At 44.5% G+C, this 25,623-nt stretch overlaps 1 protein-coding gene across 1 annotated transcript in view; it reads right to left on the reverse strand.

Annotated features, from left to right (window-relative positions):
• Window positions 1-12,454: 12,454 nt before the first annotated feature.
• The window catches only part of MGA (MAX dimerization protein MGA), a 49,370-nt gene continuing 36,201 nt past the window's right edge, over window positions 12,455-25,623 (reverse strand). Inside the window, exons 18-25 of the mRNA XM_054400722.1 lie at window positions 23,091-23,215; window positions 21,720-21,771; window positions 19,884-20,069; window positions 19,072-19,183; window positions 17,040-17,273; window positions 16,274-16,450; window positions 15,721-15,873; window positions 12,455-14,731 (exon numbers count right to left, since the gene is read on the reverse strand). Of these exons, the coding sequence (XP_054256697.1) occupies window positions 13,449-14,731; window positions 15,721-15,873; window positions 16,274-16,450; window positions 17,040-17,273; window positions 19,072-19,183; window positions 19,884-20,069; window positions 21,720-21,771; window positions 23,091-23,215 (2,322 nt within the window). The 3' untranslated portion in view covers window positions 12,455-13,448. The remainder of the gene's footprint in view (window positions 14,732-15,720; window positions 15,874-16,273; window positions 16,451-17,039; window positions 17,274-19,071; window positions 19,184-19,883; window positions 20,070-21,719; window positions 21,772-23,090; window positions 23,216-25,623) is intronic.

A 25,623-nucleotide genomic window follows, 5' to 3' on the forward strand; every position in this document is an offset into this window, starting at 1 on the left:
CCTGCTGGGAGGTGGCAGGTGTGATTGGTAAAAATAAATCTAGCTGATTGAAGCCTGAAGGGATGGCTGCAGGGCTTCCCGCAGCCACTTCAGGCAGCACGTGCTGTGAACAGTCCTCACAAGACCCTTGTCACCACTTGGATTCTGTGGGGGTGGACAAGCCTGCCAGGGCTTGTCTGAGGGCAGGCAGCTTCCTAGGGGTGATACCACAGCCCCAGCTACTTCTGTTGCAGCTTCTCAGCTCATGCAGCACTAGGTGTGAACAGTTATCCCCACACATAAATGCTTTAGCCAGCTTGTGAAGGGAGGCAAATTGTTAGAACATGTTAAACTTCTACCAGGAGCAGGCCCTGTGGTGTTCATTTCACAGTAGCAAGTGATCAGAATACCAGCTGGTGAAAGTAAATGTGTTGTATTTCCTGCTGTCTACATGGTGCCTATAGGAAGGGACACACAGCAAGCACTGAGGTAAAACTCAGCCTGGAGGCCATCTGGGACCTGTGAACTTGCCACCATCACAGGTTTGGCTAGTCAGGTAGGCCGTGCCACGTTACCCAGGCTGATCCACGGGGGTTCGGTAAGCTTAGCTCTAACAGTCACTCTGATTTACGTGCAGGACCAAATGGTTTGACAGTCTCCAAAGCCCACAGTGGAACTCTCTTTTGTGGAGAGCAGTTATCTGGGACCTTAGATATGGTTGAGACAAGAAGAGCAGTGTGCAGCTAGGCGAGGGCTGTCTCCAACTGACTGGCCAGGTGCCAGGGCTGGCAGGCACACAGAGACTGGACGTTAGATCAGAGTCCTTGCTTGCAAGGGGAGTCCGGAGCAGAAAACCACAGGGTGGGAAAGCATTTGACTGAGCTGGTACTTAAATAAGGGATGCCAGATCCTTGTTCCCTTTTGTAGGAGTTATTTGTGTTCCATTGTTCTCCTTAATTACTGCTTTCTGGAAATGTGAAGCACATGATGAACTTACCATTGAGCTCTGTGAGGAGTGATAAAGGTTTCCCTTAGAACATTCACTTTTTGCCCTTCCCAGTTTTGGGCCCATAAACGTTTTGCAGTGAGTGGAGGGGCAGACACCCAGATGGTTGAGCCTGTTGGCCAGGGGTTTGGAGGGGTTTGTGAAAGGTAGCTGAGGACAGCTTTCACAAACACCTTAAAAGTACTTGGAAGGCTTCGCTGAGCTCGTTGAAAGCTGCTGCCTTACTGCTACAAGATCACCTCAGGGCCTGTTTACTGTAGAAAGGTTGGGTTGGGTTCTGTTGGGTCAGGTTAGGTTGGAGAGTGCTCCTTAGCATTACAGGCACAGAAAGGGATCACGAGATAGGTTTTCCAGTTGTGTCTAAGCAACTGATTGTCCTTCACTTGTCCTCCCTTGGGCAGCATAAGCAGGAGCATACAAACTGCACCATTTTCACTCCAGGGCTGTTCTGCATGGAGAGCAGGGGACTGGCATTTTCCAGGTCTGCCCTGAGGCTTGGGGAAGAGGTCTTGCAGCTTCCAGTGGAGCTAAATGTCACATGGGAACAGTACCTCTGCATCACCAGGCTGATGTCTCCCTGGATGTTCCTACATGTTTGGGCCAGTGCTGCACAGCCTGCATGGATGGCACTCAGTGTGCAAGCTGGCCCTGGCCCAGGGCCCTGAAAGGGGAGAAGTGAGCAAGCCCCTCTTGGGCTAAACTACACAGTCCCCACCTCTGCTGTCTAACCTTCCCCTCCCTCCCTCTCCAGACTATGTAGGTCACTGCTGGCATTGTTTTCCTGTGAGCCCTGCCTGCTCCTGTTTTACCACTTTGTTCACAATTAGCCTGTACTTTGGTAATTGACCTAAATGAGCCTGTTTGTTTCATTTGCCTTCATCCCATGCCTTATGTTTCCACAGAGCAGTAATTAAGGAGAACAATTCAGCACAAATATCTTCTGCAAGTCCAAAACAAAACGGTGCCCTGGCTGGAGTTGCTCTTGCTGATCCTCACAAAGCTAACAGTGTAAATCAGAACTCAGCCAGCTTTGAGTTTTACTCTGAGAAGACAATATGAGAGATCTTACATCTTGAATGCTGCTCTCTGGCCTCCACAGATGTCTTTTATTATTACTACCATTGGCAAAACTAAAGGACTACAGCAAAACAGGAAGCGAGCAAGCGAAAATGAAAGTCCCTCTGACGAGAAGTGATGTCAAAGTGCTGCCCTGCAAGCCATGAAATCCACCCCTTTGTAGCGTTTTAGCAGCTGTGTCTCCTGCAATCACACTTAGCACATTAATTAGAAATTTCCTCTCATGTCATGACCTTGCCCTCCCCATAAGGGCTCAAGTAGGAATGTTGGAAAATCAAATGCAATGAAGCATTCAAGTTACATCTCTCTCTTCTCTCATGTAGAGCATCACTCAGATGGCCACTGCCTTTTCCTCAGTGTCCCCATCTGTTCTCTTGAACTGCCTGCAGAGTGACATCTCATGGACATTCTCTACTGGCTCAGCTTTTTGCCTTTCACATCCCTAAAAACAAAAAGCAAACATTAAAACAAAACCTTGCAAGAGAGTTTTTCTAAGACTTCCTCCCCCAGAGATGTTCTGCAGTTTCTGCTGCTTTGACAATTGGACTCACTGATCTTAAGAGGTCTTTTGCAACTGAAACAATTCTAATTGGTCACTGGGGTGCCCATGTCTGTGGGCAGGGCTGTGTTGGGTTCCCTATGTCAGGTTGGTACTGAGGTCAATATGTAGGCCCGCAGGGGCTGGTATAGAGCCTATCAGGGAGGGCTTGGGTCCGTGGCATCCCTGAACACCAAGCTCCATCCTCTCACCCCAGAGATGCTGGAACGAGTCACAAGGGCTGAAATGCAAACTACAATGTCGTAGGCATCTGAGGCAAAGCACAACTCCATTCCAGAGGAGACTCTGGACAGAAAGCAGGGAGATGACATGGAGATAGGGACAAAAAAAAAAGCTGTGGCACATGACTCTTGGACTGGGGTTTTCCAATAAGCCTAAATTTGGTACCCAGCACAACCACATTTCCTTGGGAAGTGGAGCAACACATTACCATAAACCCCTTTAAAAATCTGTCAGTTCAACCCCTGGCTCATTGTTACAGACTTTGAGAGCCTTCCTCTGTAACATGCCTTGTCTGCAGAATTCACCATGCAGAATGAAATATGACCTTTCCACTACCCATGGCAACCATAATTCAATTAAACAGAGCAAACCTTGGGCAGCAGTTGCCCTAAGGACACAGGATACAAGCAGGAGAAGAGTGAAACACAAAACTCATGAAACAATCCTGTCAAAAGAGAGTTGGCAAGTGGGTGCCCTTCAGGACAAGGACACACAAACAGCTACACTCTCTCCTTTCTTCAGGCCAGTGCACTCTACATACAGATGACAACAATTAGAAAGGACTGAGATTAATGGCAACATTTATGCACTTGTGAGGCTACCTGAAGAGCCATCGAGCTCGCCTTTACCTTGTGCGCATGGATGTGTTTGTTCCCATTGCTGCAAATATTGTTCTGACTAGGGGTGGTCTCCTAAAGCTGTGCCAACATGGGCAGAAAACAAATGTCAAACACAAGAAAACACAGCCAGGGTTTCCCCAGAGCTGGAAATCTGAAAATATAGCCAGATCTTAAGTTCACAGGGGCACTCTTCAGATGTCATGGTGATGAGCAAGGCATCAAAATCCTTAGCAGAAATGGCAATTAAAGACAGTAGTGTGGCTTGCACTGCTGTGTTCATGAGCTATAAACATGAACAACAACCCTGCAAACAGAGAAAGAAAACAAAGCAGAAGGGAAATTCCTCTTCTGGATAGACTCAGCATTGTGAGAAACAGACAGCAAAGTGAGTAAATGTCAAAGACCCAGCAAAACCAAAATGTTATTGCCAGAATGACTGAGACAAGGAAAGCTAGGAGCTGGCAGCAGCAGCCCAGAAACACTGGCTGGGGAGGTGGCACCACCTTCATCCACCCAAGTTTTTAAATCTTGTCTGGAGAAAGCCTTGGAGAAAGCCTTGAATAAAGCCTTGAGCAACCTGTTTTGATTTCATGGCTGACCTTACCTTGAGCAGAAGACTGGACCACAGATCTCCAGAGGTCCCTTCCCACCTCAGTATTCCCGTGATCCTGTGAGTGCCTACGATTTGGCATACAGAAAAGGCAACTACTGACATTGCCATGACAACAAACTGGGTTTGTGCTGGTGTTGCATCTTCCCTTGCAAAGAGAAGAGTGTGTGCTTCCTTGAGAGAAATACTCACCAGAACCATCAAGATTTATAGCTCTAGATTCACTGGAGCTTTGCTTTGAGTCTGATGAAAGAATTAATAGGTTATCAGCTTGTTACACAGTTCATTTCTGCTTCTCTTTCAGTTTTTATTAAGATAGAGAAGAGAAAATTACATGCAATCTTACAACAAGAAGATAATTACATGCTCCCCCTTGGGGAGACAGCTAAAATGGCTTCAGCTCACACTCCCAGACCCTGGGGGAAGGCAGCCAGTCAGCAGCCCAGGCCAGCTGTGTGTGGCTCATCACAGGACTGTAAAATGTATTCCTTCAGCATTCGCCTCAGTGTCCTCCTAAGTAAGATCACATGAAGCAAAATGCTGCCAGTGCTTTGCTCAAATACTGCAAATGGAACCACAACTGGGGTAACTGGGAGCTGAAAACAGGCAGAGTCTGGGCAGCAGTGCTCCTGTGGCACGATGTCACCCATCCAGAGAGCAGTGCTGGGGAGCCTGGTGCCCAGACTGGTTTGTGGCAGGCGGGAGGAGCACCAAGCTGACCTGCTCTGAAGAGCCTGTGGGCTCCTGGGTCAGCAGGGAGCAGAGAGGGACACAGGAGCCTGCCACCACAGCTCTGCTCCAACGAACACCCTTTGGGGAGCTTGGAGACAGGAGGTGCTGGAGCTGAGCACGGTGCAGCTGCAGTGATGGCTTTCTGTCCAGCCATGGCAAGGCTCTGCCATCTGCCCTGCCTGCCTCACACGTGTGTGCCAGCCATACCCAGAGCAGCTGTGGAGACAGAGGAGCGCTTGGTTTCCTGTGTGCTTCCCCCCAGCACTGCCTGCCTCCCAGCCAGAGGCAGGGATCCAGCCCCTCGAGGGTCCACCTTCCCAGGAATAACTTCTGACTGCAGGCAATTTTAGTAGGTCACTGAAGCTGCTGCCTTTCCCCGTTGGCAGTTGTGCCTCTCTTCCTCACTGTAGGAAAATCAAGTTTTCTTTCAAACATGAATGTGCCCCTTGTAAGCTGATCTGCAATATCATCATTTTCTCCCTTGCTCAGCAAAGTTTGCGAAACTGGACATTTTCCCTGTCAAAGCCAGACAATGAGGCCTTGTCTGCACTGGACCACGGGAGAAAAACAATTCCCACTGTGGCTGCCATCACTTCAGCTTGCAGGGTGGGAGCCATTTATTAACATTTATTCCTGGAGACTAAGCCTCCAGGTTGAAGCTGATTGCCCCATATGTCAGAACCACAAATCCTTTGTGGGGTGAGATTCTGCAGAAGAACTCTTCTCTATTTTTTTTGCTATGGATGTTGAAAAGCTAAGAAAGTAAGCATAAAGCTTTGCAAAGCTCTGCTTGAGCCACTTTTAAACCCAGAGTCACAGTAACCTGGAAGTGAGAGTACTGCTTGAGGAACAGAAGTTGATCACCACTGTTGCACCTCTTTTTTTCTGTCATGCCTTTGCAGTCAGTCACCTTAACACGAGTTACAACATAATCACATCAGCTCTACATCCTTAAAATATTCCCTATCAAGATAATCAGAGCAGGAGGATCCTACCTGCTGCACTATCCATCTCATACATGGAAATGTTCACATATGTTTGAACTTTGCTGAAGCTCAGCCCATCCAGATTTCTCCAGCCACATAACCTGTGCCATGTCCTCAGAGTGGGGCTAGCACTCATCACTGCCACCTCCCACATGGCCCAAAGCCAGCAAAGCCTGGCCAAGCCAGCAGCTGCCCCTCACCATGCATTTGAGGGCACGGTCTGTGGGGGCTCCCCACCAGCCTCCCATCTGCCCAAGCATCCTGCTCCCACACAGGACTGCCTGGGTTGGAGGGACCTGCTCTGGGGCCTGCTACCTTTACAAGGCTGAGCACATAGATCATGGCTCCAGCCAGGCCCCAAAGGGGCATTAATGGTTTATCAAATTCGGTTTTGCTGTGTAACCAACTTACAGTAAAGCCCAGGTCCAGCATGTCTCAGAAATAATGCAGAACATCAGCCAACACCTTGTCAAATCTCAGGCTGAGGTGGGGATGGACAAAGCAGTCTAACCAAGAGCTGTGTCCCCATGCAAAAAGGGCCAAGGGCTCATGGCTGAGAACAGCACAGCTTCACATCCATGCCAAGCAACAAGTGGCTCTTGCAGGAAGAAGCATCTTCGGCTGCTGTTACCCAAACAGCTCCAGGCTTCATTCAACACCAAAAGAGAGCAGACTCCTGGTCACCACTGGCATTTTGCCTTCAGGAGAAAAGCAACCTAGCAAACAATAGCATCCCTTCAAAAATTTTACCATTGTTTTAGGACACCTCAGGGTGGAAACATTGTGTGAATAAAAGAGCACAAGTAGCAAGCCCTCAGTCATTCAGAGGGAAGAAGAAGGGAACGGAGAGCTCATGGCTGAGCTCTGGCTGTGCAGACACAACCACAGGGGTGAGAGATGCAAGTTTGCTGGCTGCAGGATAAAGCAGGTAGGCAGCCCCCAAAGGAAACCAGGATATAGCTGGATAGATAGAGAATACGTAGGAGGCTGATGCTGTAGATCTGCTGTTCCCAGCTTAATGGATAACCGGAGCTCCACTCACCAGGACCAGCAAGGCTCTGCTGCAGAGGCCCCAGCCTTGCTCTCAGGAGAGAAAACCCAGCAGTTGCTTAGCCCTTGACTCTGAGCCAGGAGGCCACTGTAGGCACAGGCCTGGGCTTTGAGGCGCTGCTCTTTGTGCATCACAGCAGGCCAGGGTGGAGTGTGGGAAGCAGCAGAGTCTGAGCGCTCTATGCAAAGGATGGCAACTCTGGCCTGAGCAAGCAGAAGGATTGGTGGAAGGAGAAAGAGGAGCAGCCCCTCAGGCCAAGAGCAGCTTGTGCAGCTCCTACAAGGGGGTCTGGCACACAGGGTACTGTGGAGGCAGCAAGAGACAGGTGGTGCTGGAGCCAGCAGCAACTTCCCCAGTTGCTTCTGCCAAACTACCCTGTCAGCTCTAGCACAGACCCACCCTTCTCCTCTAAATGTTGCAGGAAATCCTGGCCAGGGCTTCAACTGGAAGCTCCAGCAGTGTGTGCTGCTGCAGCAGGCATTCTCAGTCCTTCAGAGGAGCAGCAGGGTGTTGTCCTAAAACTCCTGTAAAGCTGTTACTGTCCTGCTGATGGATTTCTTGTAATCAGAACAATCATACAGCTACAAATCAAACAAGTCTTTGATCATATTTTTATGGAGCAGAAGGCCCAGGTGAAGAGGGGATGGGGTGATCAGTCCCCCAGACCCCATGGGCTGAAAACACGATGGTGCTATTCCAGAAAGCAGGAAGCTTTTGTCATAAACCCATCCTCCCATTTAGGTTTTCATGTAGATTGGAACCAGCAGAGTCCAAAACCAAACTCTGCTCTTTTTTTTTTAAAGCTGATCAGTGATAACTCCCAGGATATTCCACATTTTTTTCTAATAACAATCACAGATGACTGGATACCAAAGTCCAGGGATTCAAAGTCTGTTTTCCAGGCCCTTTGGGACCTCAGCACTCTGAAGCATTTTATATCCTTGCAGCAGCCTCAGCTGCAGCCCATTGCTGACACCAGCTGTGCAGACCCATGTCAGCCTACAGACCTCATCCAACAGCTTTGTGCCCTGTGCACAGGAGAAACTGTGGTGGAGAACTGCCTCTGAGCAGCTCCCTCGTATTTTTGACTGCATGGCCTCAGCTGCAGCCCTACCCCAGCAGGTCTCAGGCTTGGCCAGAGAACAGGCAAGGGGTTCTACAGAGCTGTTATCTAAGGAGTTAATCACAACTGAAAGCCACTAAAAATGGCACACGGCTTATGTTTGTGTATCTTTTTTTAGCTGCTATTTAATTGCCTGGGTTTAGCCCACGAGGCACTGCATGCTGTGGAGCTTGTAGAGACACCCCTCCGTGTTGGACAGAGGAATGACAGGGACCTCAAAGCTGGCAGTCCTGCCAGTGGCCAGAGGAGAAAGGAAGCCAAAAAACACACAGAAAAGCCCATTTTCTCCTCCTCCTCAGAGCTGGTCCCAGCAGGCTGGCAGAGCAGAGTGATGCCTGCTCCTGCAGCACCCCAGCCTTCTTGCTTACACGCATGTAGCCTGTGGCTGAGACCAGATAGGCACGGCTGCTGTCAATGACTCTCCCCCTCCCTTCCCATCCACATCTCACTGGGAGCCTGATTTGCTGCAACCTTCATGCTGAGAGCTGAGGAGCAAAGGCTGCAGACGTCTTGTCAGGAAGTCCGTGCCAAGTTCGAGTCCTTCAGCCTTGATTTCCAGCATCTGGTTTTCACCAGAGGAGAACCAGAGCTAACAACTGTAACTTCAAGGAGCCAGTCTTGTACAGTGGTAGTCCTAACAAAAAAGCCCCAAGAGACCCCCCACAAGAGCAAGATGAACCAGGTAAGTGGACACTGCTCAAGCAAGGAGAGATTTTTCACTCCTGCTTCATGTCACATGGGTCCTATTGGACAGCAGCCTTAGCAGTGGGCATTCACAGATGCATTAATGCAGGTCACCCTCCAGGCTGGTGGAGTGTAAGTGAAATTACTGAGACACATTAACTACAGGAGCCAGAGGCCTCACTGGCACAGGCAGGTACTCATGAGGATGCTGGAGGTTGTGTGGCTGCAAAGCTGGGGCAAAGGACTTGCCATCTACTTGAAATGCTGCACAGGCTGTTCACGCTTCCCCAGGTGGCTGGTGAGGACAGTGGAGACTCCAGCTCTTTCCTGGAGTAAAAGTCCGTTTCAAAATGAAGAGTAGGGCACCTGCAAAAGAGCTGCCACTCTGTCATGGACCTCCAGCTCCCAAGAGATAACAAAGGTGCCAGGTGAAGCAACACAACAGTCAAATGTACAGCAATACCCAAGTACGCAGCTGTGTAACAACACCTTCCTGGCCTGCAGCAGCAGTTAAAGCGGCAAATAGATGATGCACTGAGCTAAAGGGATCCCAGATAGCACCACAATTTCTCCACTACCCTTGTGATCCCAACTGACTAAATTTAGACTCCAGTCACTGCTAATTATGGACAAACTGGCCCTCCACACATTTTTTTGGTTGCCTTTATGGGCTCAACTAAAAATAGCTAAAAAGTTATTGCAAAGGTTCCTTGTTACTTTTTATAGCCAGCTGAGCTTGTTTGTATGCAGAGTCCTGCATCTGGGTCAGGGCAACCCCAAGCATCGATATAGGCTGGGCAGTGGCTGGCTTGAGAGCAGCCCTGAAGAAAAGGACTTTGGGGTACTGGTGAAGAAGCAGCTCAACATGAGCTGCCAGCGTGCACTTGCAGCCCAGGCTTTCTGGGTTGCATCAAGAGAAGCATGGCCAGCAGGTCGAGGGAGGTGATTCTCCCCCTCTACTCCAAAAAGGCAGGCAAGCAGGCAGGAGTTTTCTTCCACGTTGTGGCTATGGAAGCAACAGACAGTGACTGTTACAGCCATTTGAGCTATTTCTTGTAAAAAAAGCATCTCCTCTGATACTTCACTTGGGAGGCAGAACTTCAGGTTAGTACACCTGTTGTACAGCTTCTCTAAAGAAAACAATTAATTAGGTTTGGAATTGGGAAAGGGGGGCTGGAGAGTGATTTGCATGGACTTAATCCTCAACTGTTGTGGTTTTTTTGGGTTTTGTTGTGGGTTTTTTTCCTTTGGGGGGGTGTTAGTGTTTTTTTTTTTTCCCCTTTTATTCTGTGACCAGATAATAACCTGACTGATTCCCTGCTTAAGATGCATTCTAGTGAAAACAAAAGCCCCTTCAGTACCTTTTTTTGCTTTAGCAACTCAAAATCCCTTTTTACAACCAGTAACATCCTGTGTACTGCTCAAGGCTGAAGAGAGAAATCTCCTCCCAGTTGTCCAATTACCCAGATGTTTGCCCAGTTGCCCAGATGTTTGTGTTGCCAAACCTTCTGCCTCAGAGCATACGCTTGTCATCTGCTCAGGTCCAATGCCACGTGTCACCATCAGCACACCACCACATCACTTCTGCTCCCCCTCCCTCCCTGTAATAAACTTTCAAAGCCAATTTCTAGTTGACCTCGATTGGTTTATTTTAGTTTTACACTTTGTCCCTCACATACAGTTATTTAAGAGTTCCTGTACTGTTAGATTTCTACAAAAATATCCATTTTTCAAAAGCAGAAAAGGAAAGATATCTTTTAATATATAAAAGGAAAAAAAAAAAAAACCTAAATCTGACATTTCATTATATTCTTAAAAACATTCCAGTCTATTTACAGGTGTGTAAAAAAACAAAGAAAATCTCCAGGTCTCTTGGTCTAGTGAGAACGTGCGCCTTGCAGGGGTTTTCTTTCTTCTCCCCATTCCCAAATCTTGCAATTCTGTGCCATACTCTTCTTGCATTATTGCCTCAAAAGACATACATCGTTTTTAAAACGTTTGTTCCAAACCAATGGGAGCATAAGGGAAGAGCTAAAAAAGACTCAGCACTTAAATTCATAGCAAAATATTAAGCTGCAGACATGAGACAGCACAACAAGAAGAGGGAAAACGAAGAGCATTTCAAACATGCTTTGTTGCCTGGTAGAGCCTATCACAGATCCTTCTGGAACTGCACCAACTGCCACTTTTTATAGCCAAATTCGAGGCCTGTTTTAAGTTAATTCAGTGATCAGGTTCAAAAACGATCTGCTGTCAGCTTTACACAGTACATTTTTATTGCAGTGCAGTTCCTTACTGCCCAGTGCCAAACACTAAATACATCCAAGGCATTCCCCATGACTTTGGCAATGGATGAAACACCCCCAAGAATAGCCTTCATTTCAGGTAATATTTGCATGGTTCTCCTGTTGCAGCTTTCTCTGTCCCCAGCAGTGTGCAAAGTAAGCCTGTTTTTAAAAAGGATTCAGGTGTGATTAGCACCTAATTCTGTAATTACAATTATCTGCTTGGAGTAGTAAAGGGATGGGGTGCAGAAAGAAAGGTCAGTGATCAGGAATCTGAAAAGAATCACAGCACGGTGCTGGTTGCTGTTTAACACAGTCAAGGAATGAAAGTTCTTGGCAAAACAATTGCCACAGGTAAACAAAAAAATAGCAACTTCAGCCTGTAAGAAATGCTCAGAACCATATTTCCAGGTAAGTAAGTTTTAAGTCTGATGTGGTGCTACTAAAATAATTTAGTTACTCCAGACTTCCACTGGTTTAAAATCAGGTTAAAATTCCTTAATAAAACCCAACATATCTAAGTACTCAATCATATCGTAAAGTCCCTTTTCCAAGGCATTCAAGTGACAACTCTAAGCCCCTGCATCACTCCCATGCTGACATAAACTCTTTTCTCCAAATCACCGACACAGGACTTGCACCAACTATTAAAACAGTAAATATGCAAAAGGCAATAGAGAGTTACAGGGAATTGCTTTAAACCACACCATTTAGAGCAGCTGGGTGAAGAGCCTTTTTGTTGTAGGCTCTGGAGTGTCTTTATGTCTCCTCTGCAACATGATTTAAGTCATCAAGAAGAGGAGGAAACACTCCAGGGATGTGTGGATCATGGTGGATCCAACCCAGGGCATAGGGCTGCGCTGTGAACAAACAGCTGTGGAAGAACATCATTTGACACCTGCACAGCCTCAGTGCTGGAAAGGTGAAACTCCTGTATTACTGCATGGCCAGAGGTGGGGAATTTGGGGGAGGACATCCCAGCAGCTGTTGCTGGAACAGTAAGTCAGGGGACGATGTTCCTAAACATAAAGCAATATGCACCACCAGATTCAGCACAGTTGGTTAGCGTTCGGGAGCAGTTCAGAAGCCCCTCAAGTGCACCGTCACTCCTATTTACAAACTCAATAGGAAAAGATTGTGTGTACACTCATTAACAAATCATCTCGCCTAGGCTGAAAATCTCTTTTGTCAAGAAAACTATGAAAACAAAACCTGTGTACAAAAATATAAATATCTTTACAGTCTGTAGGCCCTTCACATCCAACAGCTGAACACTGAAGAGTATTCTACAGGTTATTGAGTAAGCAGTGGCAGAGAAGAATAAAAAATACATCTTGTGATTCAATACTGCCCTATTTCCCTGGTAATGAGGAGCAGTTTTATTGACTTTTTCTTTTTTTTTTTTTTTTGTTTTTGTTTTCTATACACAGCTTGTGCAAATGCAGTGAGAAACCTCTGAGTACCTTTCCTGAATTCATAAAGAAACTGAAGGTCCAGAAGGATATAAACATATTTCCATATATACATTCACATGTACACCTCGCTCCTCTACGCTCGGCTGCACCAGCCCTGAGAGCCTTCCGTGTTTCTCTGAAGCCACGCTTCCTGCTGCCACTCCTGGCCGCCACAACGACAGGAGGAAAGGAAATGACAGCAAGTGGTGGGATGCTTCCTACTCTCTGCAGTTTTTCCTTCCACATGCCCTAAGCACGGAAGGAAAGAGAATTTGTATAGGGGAAAAAGTGAGAGGGGGTTTAGTAGTTTTATTGAAGTTAACATACTGTCCTACTTCTAATTACACTGGGAAACAGCATTTTCTTCCCCATGTAGTGAGAGTTACAGATGTTTATTAAAATCTTCTGTGCAGGAGCCTCTAAAAAAGAGTTTCTGCCAGAGAACCATCTAGCACCAAAAAACAACAAATTTTCACTTCAGCCCTCTGCACAGTCATGGATTCCCCCCCTTCTGCTGCTCTGGGTGACTGGTTTGAGAGTAGCCTCAATCTCCCTTTCTGCACATTCACTCTATTCTGCAAACATTAAAACCAAACCAAACCAAACCAAAAACAACAGCAAATGTCAACAAGCCCATTTCTGCATAGATAATTCTCCTGATACAAAAACAGGTAATCCAGATTTTTTTCCCCAACAAGATGGCTGCCTTCCTGCTGGGGAAAAAACCAAAACAAAACATAAAAAGGCAATCTGTTTCACTAGCCCAGGTTTGTCCCTTGACAAAGTATTTCTGTGAAGGACCCAGTTTGGGAAGGATACCATGTGCACAGCAATGGTTATAGACCATCTTCCTTGTTTTGTTGAAAGGGGAGGAGGACACTCAGAACACAACAGTGAGGTAAAAGTAAGTCAGTGTGCTTAAAGTTTCATAGCACTTATTTCTCAGTTTGGGGCCTGCCCTCAGATGAGCAGAGTGCTGATGCCATGCAGAACATGGGGGGTTGCTGAACACCACCACTGGTTCACACTGCTCCAGATCTCCAATTAAAAATAGATGCATTTATTTGCCTGATGAATTTGAAGGCAAGGTCCCAGCAGCATTCATTTTTGTAACCACAGGTGCTAACGTGGGCATCACTTTGTTATCCTGCCCCTCCTGGGCAGCTGCAGGTAACGGAGTTTTTACCCCACTGGGTGCCAGTTTTGCAACTATAGGTGCCAATAAGGGCATCACTTTATTACTTTGCCCTTCTGAGTCTGCTGGCAGACTTGCCACTTTTAAGCCAAGTGGTGCCAGCTTGGGCATGGGCCTCCACAAAGTGTCAGCACTACCAGCTTCAGAATTAGTTTTCATCTGCAAAACTGGTGGAGTCACATTAGAGGTCTCTGCCAAGGTTGTTGCAGTTGTGCCATTCCCACCACTAGTTCTGGACAGCTTGGGAAGTGGATCCTTCATTTCAGTACCTATTACTATCTTTAAAACATCTGGTTCAGATGAAGGCTCCCCAGAGTTCTTGTCTCCATCAGTAAGGTCACAATCTTCTAGATGCAGCAGAAGAGGACTTATAGAGCCACCACTCTCTGGACCTTCAGAAAGGTCCTTAAAACTGCCTCCCAAATGGCCAAACTGGAAGGAAGACCCATCTGCAGCAGCAAGATCCCCAGCTGTTCTCCGATGACCTTCTGCATCTTCATGAGCGAAGTCAGAGTTTAGAGTGCTGGGAAGTTCTGAGGGTGCATCATCATTCAGCTGCTGATTGAGGAAGGCAATCTCATTGAGCAGGGAAGTGAGGGTTTCATCAGTGTCATCACTGTCCTCAATGCTGCTCAATAACTCGCTTGCATCCAGATCTGCTTCCTCCATTGCAGAGGCTACTTTCCTCAATTCCATTTCTATCCTGGAATCTTTGATCTGCAGCTTGCGGAATGTCAACTCTTTTGATTTCAACCTCTCCCCTCCCAGGTCACTGTCTTTCCTCCTGGCTTGGCTTCCCACAAACTCACCAACACTGAGCTTTTTGCTGAAGGGCTCCAGAGGTTCCTTTGAACACGGCACGTTCCGGAGCTGTGGAAAGCTGTCTTTAGTTTCAAAGGAAGCTTTTGCGGGACTTGTGGAATTTCTTCCATCTCCACCACTGTCTCCAGAACACGATTTGATTTTTTCTTCCGAAAGGATGTCATCACTTTCAAGGGGTGACGCAGACAAGGATTTCTCCGAAGCCTGATCTCCTGCTGCTGTTGTTGCATCAGAATTATTTCTGTTCAAGTTTAGACTCATGCTCCCCTCAGCAGCCAGTGATGTTACATTAACAATCTTTGGCATCATGAAGGAATCTTCATTTTCTGCAAAAACAAAGCAGCACTCATCAGGATCCATGCTAACCACAAGGTAATTTCTAACTAAACAGACTTGGCTGACTTTCAGGTCTTCAAGTCAGATGCAGTTCTTCTGCAACTGCTTACACAGGTTTGGTTAAGCGAAGCCTTAAAACACTACTAAGCTTGGCTTTCAACTTGTAGAACAGGAGCAAGCTCCACATCCATGATCCCAGAGCCACTTGCCCAGACCCTTCCTTCAGAAGGCTGGCACAAAGATAAGTGGCTGTAACAGTTACAGTTCTGATGGTGAGGCACAAAGAAAGAGTGACCGTTTTTCTCCCTGTTTTTTCAGGCTTTACTTTGATGCACACATTTTGCAGTGCTGGTTTTGTGCACAATACTACAAGGACACGTCAGGGACTACATGATTCTATACTTTGTGCCTCCAAGCACTCAGGTTTTTCCCAGCCCCAAATCTGAAGTGAACTCTCCTTTTCCATTGATGACCACATGACTACAATGAAGCAGAAAGCCAGCTCCTTGCTTTTTAACACAGCCCAGGGCAAGCAGCACACTATGGGCAGGAACCACCCCACACTTAGATCCAACATACAGCAGTCTGGAAACATCTGTTCAGCAGGCAGCAGAGCTGGCAGGATACAGGAAGGGGGTGTGCCAATGTAAGGCATCAGATTTTCAACCACCCTCCACCACCACTTTGCACTGCAGCTTTCCCAGAAGGAGGCATTACTCCACAGACATGTTCCAGTCCCTCCTCACCCCAATCTTGCTGAAGGCAAGGGGGCTCAGTGAGGTGAAGTTAAAACTTTCTCCTCTATAATCCCCTAGAGGCTCTTCTCAACTGTTCAAAACATTTAATAGTGATTTTCTTTGAAAACTCAGATAATGATACCTCTCATTGCTTCCTAGTAAGAAGACAATTTACATTAATTTTCCCAAGGATAATGTTCCCTGCATGCAAGCAAAAAGATCCATAAAAATAAAGAGCCTACCTGATTCAGGCCCTGTAGCTGGTGCTACTGTTGAGGGCACTGTGTTCCCAGAAACAGCTGACAGTGTAATAGGAATGGTAGAGTTAGTAAGGATTCCTTTTACTTGGACAGGAACTGTTGATCCTGGCAGTTGAATCATCACAGAAGCAATACCTTATCCAAGAAAAGGGGAGGGGGAGGTAAAGTGGAAAGAAGAGCTTTTTAGATACTCAGTTAAGCCTGGAAAGTAAGAGCCTTTCACTTCTAAGGAAGACTTTATGCTATAAAACCATCTAAAAGTGTTAAAAATAGAAAGATTGATTTGTTAAGTGAATAAGAAATCTTCTCTGTTTCCCTAATTTGGGCACAGCAAAAAGATAACGTATTTTACTTTCCTGTTGATATACTGATAGTATAACTATATTGAATCCTTCTGATAAGAGTCATGTTCTACCTCAGGCAGTTGTTTAAAAAAAACACAAACCTGAATAACATGTTACTCTGCAAAATGTTGTGCACAGCTATGAACAGCATTATACTGACTTTTCATTAACATCTTGTCCTATGGCCATACCTGGCTGTGATGTCATGGCAGTACTGATGGTCTGAGGGTTTAACTCAGCCTGCAACAGTGTGGAAGGAACAGCTGCCACCTGCCCTGGTACCAGTGGGCTCTTCAGTGTAAGCACCTGTCCCTGTGTGGTCATCACCAGGCTTGCTGCAGTCAGTGTGAGACAGGATGTGGTGTCCTCTGAAAAAATCAGAACTATGTCAATCAGTCATTTATTCTGGCCCAGCACCCCTGGTGGGAAATGACATCCTGTGATTAAGCATTAAGTACTATTGTGGAAGAAACTCCAGTCAGAAGGTTTACAAGCCTTAGATTAAAAAGCTGATACAGAAGCCATGCAGGCTCCAGGAACTTCACATACACAGCTAGAGCCTCTCTGTGTGCCATCAATTTGTGCAGTGTGACAATCCTAACTCTCCAGAGTGGTTCAGGTTTTGAGTCAGTAGAACAAGAACCACCTCTGACTCTCAGAAATTTCTGCAGGATTGCAGTGAAACTCTGAGACTGCAGGGCAACTCAACAGGAATTTACTTCACATCGTTCTGAAACTCAAGTCGTGTTCATCTGAAGAACTCAGTAGTGCTGGTCTCATCCTTACTTAAAACAAATCGTTCCCACACCTATTACATGGACACCTCCTTGTCCTATGCTCGATGCTGCTTCAAGAATGAAGTTGCCTATACAAGGAGGCCGCATTTTGCTCTCCTGGTGCATGCTGCTTCAATGTCTGTCATCCCTTTGTGCAAAACATGTATTGCTTTTAGCCCACCTGTGGGACGGACTCCTTTCCTGGCGAGTATCAACGGCTTGCCTCTTCTGTTTGTCATAGGTATTTCAGTCAGCTCTCTGGGAGGAGCAGGTGTTCTTTCTTGCTGTGTGCTAGCAGTTTTGGTTGCAACAGGTGCCTCTGACTCAGGTTGTTTCTTCTTTTTTTGTGCCTCTATTGCTTTTTGTTTGGCATAAATATATTCCAGCTTCTTCAAGACAACCTCTTCAGTATTCCCTACAAAAAGAGTATCAGAGATATTTTTTTCCTTCATAAACATACATGCATTTGAAAATTACCTGCAATTCTGATGAGCACACATCAGCTTGGACAAGCACTAGCTCTTACACAGCAACTGCCATTTGAAAATAGCCCTCACGTCTCTCCTGATGATCATCAATATATGACTACCACACAAAATGTTGTCTTTCGCCAGTCTGAAACTTCTTGGACAAGTGGACCCTGATACTCAATGACATTTAGAGGTAAACTCACACACACTACCATTGACATGAACACTGTAACCATGAACAAACAAAAGTTCTATAAATTATTTAGTTTTTACAAGATACAGATTTATAAAGCCTCCAGAGAAAGAGACTCCACAACCTCTCTGGGCAGCCTATTCCAGAGCTGTCACCCTCAAAGAAAAAAAATTTCTCCTTACCTTCAAGTGAAACCTCCTATGTTCTAGTTTGTACCCACTGTCCCTTATCCTATCACTGGCCACTACTGAAAAGAGCCCAGGCCCATCCTCTTGAGTTCCACCCTTTAGGTATTTACACACATTTGTAAGATTCCCTCTCAGTCTTCGCTTTTCCAGGCTAAACAGCCCCAGGTCTCTCAGCCTCTCCTCCTAAGAGATACTCTAGTCCCCTCAGCATCCTCAAGGCCCTCGATTGGACTCTCTCCAGTAGTTGGCTTTCCCTCTTGAACTGGGAAGGCCCAGAACTGGACACAATACTACAGGCACAGTCTCACCAGGGCAGAGTGGAGGAGAACCTCCCTGAAGGATTTAATATGATCAAAGTTGAAGTAACTATATTGGCTTGTTTCCCGCTTAGTAGTTATGTTCCAGTATCATAGCCTATATTTAATTAAGTCTGTATTTAACTAACTCTCCTGAGTAAGGATTTTTTTAACTTGTCAGTTTTGAGGTATTTCAGTAGGAATGCAAAACATCACAAAACTATTTTGTGAAGTTACTTACTTTTAATCCCTGTCCAAAAGGCCTAGCATACATTTCTGGATCAAGATGAGGGTTCACTAAAATGGCTTTCTGATTTTACTTAATTCTTTTCTTCTTTCTCAAAGTACCTCAAAGTACATGAACAAATTCACATACACAATATGTAAGTATCTTTTATTTCTACTTCATAGGCAGTCTCCTGGGTTTATCCCAGACAGAAAGAAGATTACAAAATGTTTTTTTGTTCACACACATTTTGGCACCAGCTGAGAAGGTGTCACAGCTTTCCTACACTTCCAAATGAGACAAAGACAAAATGAATACCACATGGTTTTGTCTTGAAAGTGCCTAGGTGAGCAGCAGCTCAGAACATCACTGCCCATTTTGTATTAAGGATAGAGCTGTACTAAGGACAGAGCTAGACACTACTAACCCTAGGTCTGAGAAAAGCAATACAAGGAGAGTTATTTGCTAAGCTGACCAAAGGACTCAGAGGTTTTGGTTCTGATCAAAGAAAGCTGTGTACCTTTGTAAGCAGTGAGCAGAAAAGGGCTTTGAGGAAGTGACCAGTGACAGGATGCTGGCACTTTCCCACCACCACTACAGCATACTCAAGGCACAGGAGTATGCAGAAATCATTCTACACTTCCTTTGGGCATAAAGGAAAACAAAAGCAGTTCTTTCAGCATGACAAGCCAAAAGCTCTGCAGTCCTTTGTCTTCAGGAGCCTAAATTTTATGTGAACTAATGACTCACCTGGATCTAGAGGATTACTCCACTCACTCCCACTCTTAAAAGCCTTTTCTTTGATTATTCCAGCTAGTCTGCATCCAAAAACAGTCTCACCTGAAAGCGTGGACACTTTTCGAATCAAAGTATCTTGGTTGCGTGACAGCAAGTTCTTCTGTCCAATAAGTTTATCTGCCTGATCAGTCAATCCTTGGATTTCTTCATAGGCCTGGAAAAGTGTCAGGGAACTGAGTTACAAACCAACGACACACAAGACAGTTAAACAATTATCCTTCCCAGAAACCTTTACAAAATTTATGTAGACATTTTCATCACCTTGAGAAACTAGGACTCAGAGGAAGCATGTGAAGTACTATGTCATGCCAGCTTTCCCTAAACACAAGCTAAGAAGTGGCAAGCAGTTTGTTCCTCCTTCCTCCAAGGTATGGTTATTTTAAATCCAGCTTCTATCCCACGATTTCAAGGTAGAGCTGGTAAGCATAATTATGTATCTTCGACTTATGTTTTGTTTCCTGTCATTGAAAACTTCATAATTTTTTCTATGTCTATATAATACTTAATAAAATGCTACCTTCTCCTGCATTAATAAAAATTAAGTTTTCAATTGGCTTTGAACTGCCAGGTGTACACAGCAAACCACTGAGGAATTAAGATGTAACCTTCTGTGGTTACATCCACAAAGAATACAAGGAGGAGAGGGCTAATCATGCATGTGTCACCAAGATTAAGCTTTTAGGAACACAGATCCTTGCAGATCCTTGCAGATACTGCTTTAGAGAGTCCTGTAAAGGTGAAAGAATTTCTCTACTTGCAGTATCACTGGGACTCATTCAAAATGTTCATACTATCTTAGTTACTCTATCCAGATGAAATGATTCTCCTCCTCACTTAAGCTTCGAAATACTTACTTGCTTGAGAATGTAGGATTTGGAGACTTTGGGAAGGTTGTTTAACCCCAGAGCTTTCTTCAACTTTTCAAAGAGATCTCTCAATTCATGACGCCGCCGGCGCTCGTTTGCTGTGTGTGTCTGGCGATAATGAGCAAAGGCTTCTGCTTCAGACTTCAGCCTCCTGTTCTGGAATTGACGTCTCTGCTAGAGAAGTAACCGTAGGTACCAGTTTAAAGGAAAAAAAAGGAACGTCATGGCAGACAATGTTCAAATGCATGCCTGATTTGCAAGGCCTGTACAGACACCTGAAGATTTCATGCTGTTCTGCTCTTATGTCTTCAGCATCAACAGCACAGGCAGTAAGCGTGAAATGCCAACCAAAAGAAATGACCAACATAATCACACCAAACCTAACGGAAAACATCATGGCCAGACCCTTCTTTTCATAAGCTGCTGCTTTTTTTTTTGTTTGTTTTTGCAATACAAGGCTACTGAGGTCAACCACAGAATGACAGCAAAAAAATCACACATTTGAGCCAAATTATTTTGTTGTTTGCTTGTAAAAAAAAAAAAAAGTCTCCTAATGACTGAAACAATCACAGCAAATACAGGTCACTTGAATTTTCCCCTGGAGCTAAACAGGTTTGATTTCTGTTTTGTTTCATGGGTACATACAGGTTAGGGCCAAGAGAAATTACAGGCAAGAACGTGAAAGGCGGAATTGAAACTTGTCATCCCAGACATCTAGCAAGTAACAGAAAGTGTCAAGACAGGCTCTGATTGAGAATTTGCTTAAGCTTCCAAAAAGTTTGGCAGGCAATTAGAGTAACTACTGATCTCTGCTGATTTGAAGGTTTGTTATTTCATCACCACTCTTACAGGTCTTGTACAATTGTGCTATTTATTTCATGACAAAGCAATATTTATAAAGTAGCACTCATGTGGGTTTTACATCAATTTAGGTCTGCCCCAAACCTCAGTGAATTAGTGGAAATATTCCCCAGGTCCAGTGATACAATTTCTGAGCCTGCTGGCCTTGAGAGGAATTTGAAGACTGTCTTTTGACATCCATTTTGCCCTCATAGGCATACCAAGCACAGTAACGCTGTAACTGCATCTGATCTTGTGTCAGGCATTAGGTTCCTCTCAAGGAAGGGCCTCATGCCATAACTTCAAGGGCAGACAGAAGAAAATACGGAGAAGGCGAGGCAGGCAGAGCAACCTGGAATCCAGCTCAATCTCAGGCAAAAGCATACGTATCAGTCTGCTCTAATGTATAAGACATATACCAGGCTCACACTTCACCTCAAAGCCCAACCTCACCCCAGCAAGTAGCTGCAGATCTGACATCAAGTACATCACATCCACCCTAGAATACAGTCTGAGCTTTGGAAGGATTGCAGTGGCTTTGGGAAGGTTTCTGTACTATCTTTAACTTCCCTGAATATGTTTTTTACAACTATTGCTTTCAGAAACACTTCACCCTGTGCCTGTACACCCTTACACACTGTCTTCTTCCACACGTGAAAGTATTTCTCAGTTGTTCCTTATGCGTGCCGTAAAAATTGTTTATGCCAAGGACACCAAACCTAAGCAAGCATACGAATAAATAAAAAGCAGATATCCCTCCCACACATGAAGCCAAGTCTGAAACCCACTGATGCCAGTAGCAGTCCTTTTTCTTTAATGAGATTTGGACTGAGCCCCTCCCCCCATACACACATTTGGTTTCTGGCATTCAATTGTAAATATATGGAAGGTAGCTAAATCACGTTCAGAGCTGCACTGGAGATGGAAGTTTATCTTTACAATGGAGGTGTGATACCAAAAGGAAAGAGGAGAGCAAACATATACCTTTGTACGTTTTTCTGATAATTTCTCATCCGAAGATTTACGAGCATGGTATCTGGAAGAAAGGTAAAAAGTTTTTCCCAACACTACTCATCTCATGCACTCTGTCCTCATCAACTGATTTCCAACAGCCCAGAACTGCTCATTTTTATCCCTTGAAATGAACTCTTCCTGTATGACTACATGAAAGCAAGACAGTGCTGAGCTTTCTCAAGAAAGTGAACTCTATCTCCAATGCCATTGGTCCTGGAAAAAAAAGAGCTGTAAAATTAACCCCTAGTGCAAAAGACAAACTATTTCACTATATGCCAAAGAGAATAAATTCAGCCTGTGACCAATAGCTCCAGATTTTTTTTTTTTTAATTTTGTTTTGATTCTTATTTGAAAAAACACAAGTTCAATACAGATGGCAGAGCAATCCCACCCCCAGCAGGAACCAACCAAAAATGCTCACATTTATGACTACCCTAACAGCTTACTCATATCTCAGGAGCTTCAAGAAAACACAGAACAATACACATTTGAAAGAATTATTTTTTACAGAGCATTACGTCTGGTTTTCTCTCTTATTAAAAAAATCTTAGCAATGTACAGCAAAGTCACCATCTAGGGACAGAAGTTGAGCTGTATCTTTGAAGAAGGGGTGTGGGGGAGAAAATCCTGGGTGGTATATTATATCACCAAACAAGATTTTTTGAGATTTCTACCAAAAAAAAACCCCACAACCCAACCCTAAACCAAACTAAAGATGCAAGTTCCTCATTATTTTGTTTGGTGCAACTGAGCAATAACCATGACCATCTTTACATACCTCAAGCAAGCCATGTTTTCACTTTGCAAGGGCAGTAACAGTAACAAAAACAAACAATTAAGTCAGACCACCAAAAGCCAAGCTATCCAACCCTGGCAGACTGTATGTAAGAAAATACTTCTTTGCTGGGGCTATAGTCCCAAAGACAAAGCTTTCATTTACAGGATCAGGGATTAAGCTAATGACTGCTCCTCCTGAAAATAACAAATCTACCATCAAGAATAAACAAAGCTTGCAAAGTCACATGTAAAACAAAGATGGCCCTGCTCATACTGTTTGCAGGAGGGAAGGTCACTCACTCATAGTAACTTTATATTAAAACTTCAGCATCCCCATATACAAATTATTAGGGGGGAAGAGGAAAAAAAAGACTAAGACACCTTGAATCTACTCTTAGGTTCTCACAGCCCTGTCCTCACAGGCATTGGGAAGCACCAGTGCTCAGGAAGACCTGGCACAAGCCTCACCTCATCTTACCATCACATTAAACCTGTTTAATGGGTTCATTCAACACCAGCTCATCAGTCAAATGCAAAACTGTAGTGCTCTCCAAGGATGCTTACTTCTGTTTGGAAGGCTTGGATTTAGCAGCTGTGGCCTTCAGACGGGCAAGGTTAATCTTCTCTGAAAACTCCTCCACGGTCTCAATGTCCACCTGCTCGTCATCCTCACTGTATTCACACGAATCCTGGAACAGTTTTTGTTTTGTTTTTTAAAATGAGTATCTACTTAGCAATAGAGCTCAGGCCAAAACAGTTTCACTTTAGTCTCAACAGAGATTATATTATAACATTAAGAACTATTAAAGGACCAACATCTCCAGCTACTCTGGTCAATAAACAGTGCTAAGCAGGTGGTTATTTTAACTGACACCCCCAGCAATCAATTTTGGTGAGGGCAAGTCCCATCTTTTTCATTTATGCTTTTACTATGGGTGAGATAAAAGGCTATCACAGAGTAGAGCTTTCCTGCTTTCGCTTTCAGATAAGATTAAAGTGCCTTTACAACCTACTACTTACAGACTCTTGGCTAGTTAAATTTTTTAGACACAAATTGAGATAGTTATCACCTTGGCAATGGTTTCTCATACCTATGATAGCAACAGTCTGAACATCATACAATCAGGCTTCTTATGGTCATACAGTAAACTGCTTACATGAAGAATCTGATTTTGTCTCTTTCCAAAACACTGCCCAATAATAATTTTAGATAATTAGACTTAAATCACTTTTTCTCCATGTTTGCCTGACCACAAAAACTTGCTACCATCTGTGAAGACAGAGAACTGCAGGGAGTGCTGTTAGCAAGAGTCAAATATCTATCTTGCGGTCATTTGCGGTACCAAGTGATTCCCTCACCCACTCCCCAAACAAAACAAGCCTTATGCAACCTATTTTTTACATTACAGTTCTTATTGAAGTTATTATACTCTTTGGTCTGCTCAGAGAATGCAGAACTCTTTCTCCTCCTTCAGGAAGAAAATGTAATTATACTTCCATTTCGTAGTCTATATCATGAAGTTCCCTCAATTAACACAGTCTTGTCCTCCTCCTAATCTTCTCTTCTGTCTTTCCTTCCTTCTCTTTGTCCTTCTTTCCTTTCTTTCTGAGGAGATGCAATCTCCCCCTTCTCTGAACAGAATACTTACCTGAAATAGATGCAAAAAGTTAATCACCAAAAAACACTAAGTTTGGAACAGGAGGAGAAAAAAAAAAAGTAACAGGCAACTGTGGATGATTAACTGGCTTCTCACGGTACTGATTATTTGAAATTATCTGAAACTCTGCTGTTTTAGAAAGTGTTGCACTGACTGATGACCACAAATTAGACTTACATACAGCACTGCAACAAAACCAAGCAAAGGCAGCCTAAATTGACTACACAACCAACAAGTGGTTAAGGATACATATTTCCAATCATCAGTCATGAAATTTACTGCACCTATATTAAAAAGATTCAATTTGTAATCAGACTTAGTTGATTTGGAGCCAATCAGATGATAATTTCTTTCAGATAAGCAGGATCTCTAATAATCTAGTATTTGGTATCATATTTGGCTTCTTCATGCTGACTAAATCCAGCTTTTTCTAAACAAACATGAAAAAAAAACAAACAAAGCCAAAACAAAAAAGAACACAACCCTGAAACCCACAACTCGCAATTAGATCTAAAACTCAATGATCAACACAAAAAGGCATCTATTATTGTATTATGCCATTGACAGTTCTTGTTATGAGTATAAAGAGCAGCATGGAGGCAGAACAAATTCTCATCTCAGTTGGAAAGCATGGTACTGGCACTGGCAGGAACTTTAATACTGTTTCTCCCTGCACATAAAAGCACGTAACATCCTCATTTGTTCCATCTTGCACATATTCTCCTACAAAGCAAGACGTGTTTGCACTGCAACCAGGTAGAGCACAAAGAAACTAAACGGCCTTTACCAAGGAAGCAGTGCTGATGCACTCTAACTTTGAACTTGACAGGCTGGTCAGAAGCTGCATGTCACCACTGTTCCCCAAGACAGCAGCGAGCGCAGGTCAGGAGACAACACATTCCTGGGACCTCGGTGAGGTCCAACCAAATACTGCTTGCAGTCTAGATCCACAACTCATACACAAGGGCTACTGAAATTTCAGTTAAGTCAAGGCTACATTGCATTTCAGCATGCGTATTTCAGCAGCTTTCAAACATTGCTTGTGAAAAGCAGGCAGCTTTGCCTCCTGTCTGAACTGCTCTGCCTCCTTAAAGAAGCTGAAGAACATCACTTCACTTCAAGCATATTGCTTATACAGCCTCTTCACACTTGCTTTACTTGTTACAGACTTTGTAAAGATCCAATTTTAATGAATAGAAGCAACTTTTTAGATATTTTTCTAATCAAGCAGTTTTGTTCTAAGATAACAGAATGATCCATTTGCACAAGGTCACAGAAAGGCAGGAAAATCAAAAACTTAGAGAGAATTTGAAATCTTCAGTTAAGTCCTGAACTGATATGCTGAGGTACACAGAGTGAACTAGAGGATGCATCAGAGGACCCAGAGTGCTGAAATTCCAAGAATTCCTCAGCTGAGAAGAACATAAGCTTGAATCTGA

Source organism: Indicator indicator, chromosome 4 (assembly GCF_027791375.1).
Source record: "Indicator indicator isolate 239-I01 chromosome 4, UM_Iind_1.1, whole genome shotgun sequence".
NCBI classification, from domain to species: Eukaryota; Metazoa; Chordata; class Aves; order Piciformes; family Indicatoridae; genus Indicator; species Indicator indicator.